At 42.2% G+C, this 7,500-nt stretch overlaps 1 protein-coding gene across 1 annotated transcript; it reads right to left on the bottom strand.

Annotated features, from left to right (window-relative positions):
• On the bottom strand, positions 1 to 3,601 carry rps10 (ribosomal protein S10). The gene is made up of 6 exons (XM_018760304.1): positions 3,552 to 3,601; positions 2,671 to 2,820; positions 1,876 to 2,050; positions 816 to 893; positions 526 to 581; positions 1 to 88 (listed from the first exon to the last, which is right to left on the bottom strand). The coding sequence occupies exons 2-6, from the start codon at positions 2,818 to 2,820 to the stop codon at positions 47 to 49; spliced, it is 501 nt and encodes a 166-aa protein (XP_018615820.1). The 5' UTR covers positions 3,552 to 3,601; the 3' UTR covers positions 1 to 46.
• Positions 3,602 to 7,500: the final 3,899 nt, after the last annotated feature.

Genomic DNA, 7,500 nt, shown 5'->3' with positions numbered 1-7,500 from the left:
TATGGTGTTTTATGAAAGTTTATTGTGGACAAAAATTGTGTAGCTATCACTGAGGCTGCTGTCCTCGCCCACGTCCGAAGCCACCTCTCTGCATCAAGGAGAAAAAGTCAAAAGGTTAAAGCCTCGCACAAGAGGGCAATGCAGGCATTCTGGTCTGGCACAATTTCTAACCACAGGAATATCCATTGTAACTTCCTAAAGCGTATGGACAAGGAAAAACTAGAAATGCTGATATCCACTATAAAGATGAAAACAAAAGTTTCAAACCATGACCTAATGCAATAAAGCACTACACTGGAAAAGCATGTATCATTTCTTTCCCTAGGGTGACTACCTGGAACACATACAGCATGTCCAGCTCAGTGCTATTCCTGGTCTTAACTGTAAAAGACCTGGGCATTTTGGACAAGGTCCATGTCCAAAATGAGACATGCTCAGCGACAGCCTTTATGCCAGAACATGACCCTACTGGCAATGCGTGATAGGGTTCATAGTGGAGAACGCGGTGTGGAGGGATGCACTTACAAACTGGAATTCTGTAGCGGCTCCTGCACCGGCTTCCGCCTTCTTGTCGGCACCAGCTGAGAGGGCAGAATGAAAGAGTCAGACCGGACCCCACTGAGGGTATGAAATGGGCTTTGAGGACCACTGCTCACTTTGCATGTTGAGGTATCAACAGTAACCAGAAACCACAACAGGGTTTCACCATGGCGCCTTTAAATGTTTACACATTATTAAAGGAAATCACACAACCATTAGAGCTGTACAATAGTACACAGACAGCAAGGTCACTGTTCCTCCAGCAGGGAACTTACGTGGTGCTGCTGAGCGCCTGTATGTGTCCCGGTCGGCCTCCCCACGGGCGAGACGAGCAGGCCGCTCTCCGTCGAGACCTGCAACAGTGGGAAGCCCATTAGCCTTCCTACTCAAAATGTCCTTCAGCTTACAGTTCTTACACAATTTGTCTATATAGGGGGACTCCCTTAAAAATACTCTGGGGATTGAGAATTATACAAATCTTAAATTTGCTTCCTTTAGTCCCATCTTTTATACCTGACATCCAGTTGGCTTTCAATCATTCAACCAGGAGCAGGTGGCCATCACCACAAACTCAATTTTATTCTATACTTACATTCTTCTCTCTACACATCTTACTGTTAAAATTTGCTCTTGTAAACATCACCTTCTGAGAAGATAGTGATTCTTATAGTAATTCACCAACAGTCCTGTCACTTCATGCACAAGATCCATCATTCCTCACCAGCACTGGCACCAAACTTTTAGGCGCTTGTATTCTCTAAGATAGATTACTGCACCTCACTATTAGTGGAGCTCCCTGAAACTGCTGTTCTCCCCAACTCATCCAGAATGTCAGTGCTTATCTGGACTTTGTTTCTTGCCATGCTTGCATAAATTGCTAATCCAGTCTCTCCACTCCCAGAATCAAGTACATAGCTCTGCTGCTTATCACCTCCAGTCTACCAGTCTCTGCCTTCTTCCACATAACCTTCACAGTGCCACAAGTTGCTCACTTTGTGTCCTAGCCATGATGTACTGGAAACTATCATTTTTAGTCAGAGCTCCTAAAGTTGTAGAATATGCTTCCCCTCAGCATCACAACTGCTCCCAGGCTCCTGAATTAAGGACCTTTTGAAATCCCACCTCTTTGACAGCTTGGGACTGTGACCCTCTGCTTTCCTCAGTTACTACACAATTTATTTCATGTGTCTCAATGCTCTTACTCTAGAAACAATGTATAACAATTTATCCTGACATTAGAAGCCCAACTGGACAAAGACATTTGCCAACCTAGGAAAAATGAGAACAGCTTGCATTCTTCAGGACCATAGCAAAGACCCTACAGATAAAGCTTACCTTTGGGCCTGGGTCTAGCAGTTTCAGGGCGGGTCTGTCGACGTAGGGTAGCTGGCACAATTTCAGGGGGCAGGTGCAAGAAGTCCCTCAGGTACTGGATGCCCTCATTAGTGAGGTACCAATAGAAGTGGCGCCAGGCAAACTGCTCCTTGACGTAGCCACAGGACTTAAGAGACTGTAAAGCCAGAGAGAACACAAATCCTATTCATTAATTTACAAATGTTATAAAACTCAACTTCTCTCATCTTCATGTTAAAGAAAATTAACATGGTGACATACGCCAAATAGCGATGATGCACTAACTGCATGTTTCCCAAGAAAAATACTGCAAAAGAAAAATCCAACCCACCACAAAATACACACTGTTCAACACACAAGTCAACCTTCTATGTTAAATGCATGGACTGGGGAAAGCTTATAGCGATTATGAAATTATAGTTATTTCAAATAATATTCAAATCAATTTTTAGATGGAAACTTCAAGGACAAGTCGCTGATATTTGAACTGAATTTTCTGCTATTCACACCTTAAAATAAATGTTTAACTAGCAGTATATATGCTCCATTATTTAATACATACAGTGAGATGGAAGGGGATCTAAAAAAAATAACCAGAAATCTAGAATGAAATGCAATCCAGCGGAAGAAAACACTGAAACCCTGAAACATTCCAGTAAGAATGAATAAGTTTTTCATTGAAAATAGCAGAGCCTTGCAGGTCTGTGCCAAGTACTTTTCTTTCTTTGAGACCATAAGGTCCCACCCAGGAGCACTGCATGGCAAAGGGCATCTCACCTGCATGGCTTTCATGACGTGCAGATTAGGCACGTTCTTGTCGGCCAACTCGGGATGCTTGGCCAGGTGCACGTCCTTCTTGGCCACCATGACGCCCTCCTTAAAGAGGAGTTCATAAATGGCAATGCGATTCTTCTTGGGCATCAGCATCTGCAGGAGACAAAACCAGCAATGTAATATTTCAAGAAATGGCAGAGCTCATTTCAAAAGCACAAACTCCTGTTTTGCAGTCCAAAGACTGTCACTTCTGATGCAGTATTCTCAAGACATGATTTATTTAACCTAGTTTTAGTGAATACATCCTCCTGCTCTGCCAAGAGAGGAATAAAGACACTAACTCAAATCTGACAAATCAAATGCTTCAACTAAATGAAGTGCAGAATCATTCGGGATATTACAGAAGAGAAACAATCGGGACGAACATAGACGACGATGTTAAAGAAACCGAGGGAGCGGAAAACGAACGAAAACACAAACGGGCATGAAGTTCATCATCATGATGAACCCGGCCTGGCCTCACTCGCCTAACCACCCGGCAACAGTTTTGAACCAGGAGTTTTCAGCTAAACGCGAAAGAAATGCGGCTACAAGGGGCTTCAAATAATAAAAACGTACATTAATTTTGCCGCACGTTATGTTAGGACAAGCGAAGTCTAAATGTTACTTTTCTACACTGTTAGGAACTGAGGCCTGGTGTACGAGGCGGCGTAACTGCCACCACATTAAATCTCACAATTTCGGTCACGGGGCATGTTATCTGTTCAAAAAGGACACATATACATTAATTAAAAGTAGCCAGAGTCTCTCGGTGACTTAGATTTATCAAAATACTACGATGTTAAAGATATTAAAAAGATTATTTGCCTCATCTCATCGCTTACCTTCGCTGCTTGTTACGAGACCGGAGCCGGAAAGACCGGCGCACGCGCACTACGCACATTTATTGAAAGGAAATGGCGTCTTCCGTACGTATATTTCCTTGACTATGTAAGCGCCATGTTGTACGGCACGGCGATTAACGAGTACAAGCTTTCAATAATATAATGCGTATTAAATTATTTACGGTTAATCATATAGTTTAATTTATAATTTATGGACACATTCTTGTAAAAACTGTTAATTTTTTTCTGAGTTAATTTAACTTTATTACCTTGTTCAAGAGCATTGAATGACAAAACATTCTGTTATTCAGTCTACATTATTATTTAATTTAATTATCATTTGAGCTTGCAATATTTTAGTAATAAGACCTGAAAACTGAATATTTAAACATTGAATATCTGAATATTAATTACTTGAACATTTATGTTATTCAGGCATAAAAAAACTTGTACCCGCTCACCTCATCCTCCTGTGGCATTTTTTTATTTAATGACGGCTTATAAATGAAATCTCCATGCGAATGTACTGTTTTGGTCTTGTTCAATCTTCTATAGGAAGTTATTTCTAGAATTACTACAAATAATTCACCAAAAATGAGCAGTGCATATGTCAGAAGGTTTCGATATAACATCAGTTTTTTTGCACTTTAAGTATTTTCCATTATGTAAATGACTCTACTAATAGACTGTTAATTTCCAGTGCCTTACTTTGTGTGATTGGTTTTGGTTAAAAAAATCACCCAAATTTTGTAATGGCACTTTACTCAGCATGTCTATAAATAATATTGCCAGCCATGTCTCCATTATTTCCTGAATGCTTAATGGGCACATCGTGTCTGTATGATATTATTTTGGACTGTGATGATGCTTGTTTATGAAAAGAAAAGTGGCTAATTCCTGTGATAGCTTGCTGCCAACGCATTGTGCATCAATTAATGCAGATTTGTTAAATGGAAATTACAAACCCAAACTAAACTGGGACATATAACAGTGGCAGAGCCAAGTGATTATTTAACAGCCCTTGATTTCCTTAAGTCATCCTTCATTACTAAAAGCAATGGACCGGTTTCATTCTTCTAAGTAAAATATCTGCTGCCATGATAGATATCCAAATAAGTTCAAAACTCATTTTATGAAAATCTTTATCATTATTACACTATTTAATTAAAATCTTAGGCCAAGTCAACCTACAACAAATTACTCATTATTAGAGTAGAGGGTCTGGATGGATTCAGTATGAAGACCTTGGTGAGGCCCATTGCAGTAGAAGTGGGATTGAAACAACAACCTTTGGATTACAAAGTGACACTACTGGTGCCCTTAAACTGTGAAAAAACAAACAGATAGACCAGAAACCGTCACATTGTAGTGATCCAGCTGATGACCTATAAGTTTGCAGTCTTTCGTTGGCCAGTATGTGATACAGTATATTAAAATCATCCAGTTGTCAACCAAAGGTTGCTGGTTCAAGCCCATTCCCCCCCATTATCGTAGTGCTGTTGATCAAGAGGGGGGTAGGGTAAGGTGAGTGTCTTTAAGTTGAATTCAATTCATGGTGCCAAGGTACTTATCCTGACATGGTACAGTAAGACTACCCTGCTGTATGAGGGGGAAAATTACTATATGCCAGGTTGTAGAAAGCTACCATGTTATTGAGGCATAGTGGCTCAGTGAGTAGTGCTGCTGTCTCACAGCGCCTGGGTGGTGTGAGAGAATGTGAGTTCCATCCTTGCTTAGTCTTTGTGCAGTTTGCATGTTCTCCCTGTGTTTGTGTGGGTTTCCTCCCACACTCCAAGGACATGCTGTTCAGGTTCCCCCATAGTGTGTGAGTGACAGAGAGAGAGAGAGAGTGTGTGTGTGTTCCACTGATATATGGATGAGTGACCCATTGTAAGTAGTGTATCTAGCAGTGTAAGTCACCACAGTGAAAAAGGTATGTGGGCTAGTAACACTACACAGTATCTGTTGTAAGTTGCTTTGGAGAAAAGCATCCGTTAAGTGAATAAATGTAAACTGAGGTTCATGTGAGACTCATCCAGTCTCTATATAAATGACAGCAGATGGGGCCATGCTCTGCCCTGACTAACCCTTTAACACCAAACTCAGCTGTTTGTGTCCTGTTCTGCGCTACATACCCTGTCTTTATATGGTAATTTATAGTAAATCGCTTCACAGTTCACGTGAAGTGCAGTCAACTCCATGTTTGTTGCTTCAAACTTGTTTTTCCCACTTAACCAGCTTTGAACTGCCAGAGGCAGCCTGGCACTATAAGGGTGCAACAAGAGTGGGAATCAAATCAGGAAACTTCCAGTTGCCACAGCCCTAACCAATTTATAAAGCAGTTCCACAAGATGTAAAAAAAATGGCTACCTTATATGTCTTATATATTTAAATACATTTACATTTATTCATTTAGCAGATGCTTTTGTCCAAAGCGACATACATCTCAGCAAAAGTACAATTTATGCATTACATTAAGAGAAGGAGACATAGCTGCAGACATGAAAGCCGCAAGCAAACCTAGTTTGTTCCCTACCGCTTGCTGCACCGAGGTTCCTCGTTCAAGTAGGTGCATAAGACACAGACAAATCCCGATACCGACACCAATTTTTTTTTTTTTTTAAATATTATAAGATACACAAATGAACAGTACAATACCAGGCTGAATAAAGGTTGTATCTGGGGATGCTTCTGGAGTTACGATGCATGAACAGTTACACCACAGATGATCTGATGAGATCTTGGGCAAAGTGGATCTGGAAAAGGTGGGTTTTCAGACCCTTCTTGAAAACAGACAGAGTTTCCGCAGTTCTGAGTGACAAGGGCAGGTCATTCCACCACAACGGACCCAGAACCGAGAACCTCCGAGTTCCTTTTGTGTGCGGGACCACCAAGCGAGCTGAAGTAGATGAGCGAAGGGGCCTGGCTGGGGTGTACCGGTTGATCAAGTCCTGTAAATAGGCGGGGGCAGTTCTATTGATGCGTTTGTACACAGTAACCAGGGTTTTGAATTTGATCCGGGCAGCTATAGGAAGCCAGTGCAGAGAGGTGAGTAGAAGAGATATATATTATATATATATATCTGATATAAATATATAGGGGGGCATGGTGGTGGAGCAGATTTGGCTGGGTCCTGCTCTCTGGCAGGTCTGGGGTTTGAGTCCTGCTTGGGGTGCCTTGCAGCGGACTGGCGTCCCGTCCTGGGTGTGTCCCCTCCCTCTCCAGCCTTACGCCCTGTGCTACCGGGTTAGGCTCCGGTTCACCGCAAACCCGCTTGGGACAAGCGGTTGTAAACATTGCGTGTGTGTGTGTGCGTATGTGTGTGTGAGATATACATATGCCTATAACCTGTACATGTACCAATCAAAGCTGAAGGTTATTTATGAACAGCATATTACTATTACCTACCCTGCAATGGACTGGCATCCTTTCCAGGATGAACGCTTCTCAGCCTTGCTCCTAGAGCTTCTAGGATAAGCTCTGGTTCACCATGACTCTGCTCAGGAAAAATAGTTATTCAGATTGGAGGAGGGGTGTGCAGTGGCACGGCAGGCTCGGCCAGGTCTTGCTCTCTGGAGGGCCTGGGGTTCGAGTCCCACTTCGGGTGCCTTGTGACAGATTGGTCTCCTGTCCTGGATGTGTCCCCTCCTCCTACGCCGTGTGTTGCCGGGTTAGGCTCTGGTTTGCTGCGACCCTCCTCGGGATCATAAGTGGCTTCAGCCAGTGTGTGAAATTGGATGGATATTCTTCTTATGGTCTGGTTTACACCGATGGTTTCATTTTAAAATGTGTTCACATGGGATTCATCTATGCGCACAATTTTTTTTCTTTTTTTTTTTTTTTTTTTTGCTAATTTCTTTCTTTTCTGCCATGTGTCGTTCCTTCCACCGGTCCCGAGACCAGAACGAGAGGCAGAGCACCTTAATCATTAATATGCAATGACCGCGTG

This window comes from Scleropages formosus, chromosome 19 (genome assembly GCF_900964775.1).
Source record: "Scleropages formosus chromosome 19, fSclFor1.1, whole genome shotgun sequence".
Lineage (NCBI taxonomy): Eukaryota > Metazoa > Chordata > Actinopteri > Osteoglossiformes > Osteoglossidae > Scleropages > Scleropages formosus.
The sequence above is the reverse complement of the archived record's forward strand: the minus strand, read 5'-3'. Positions and strand labels throughout refer to the sequence as shown.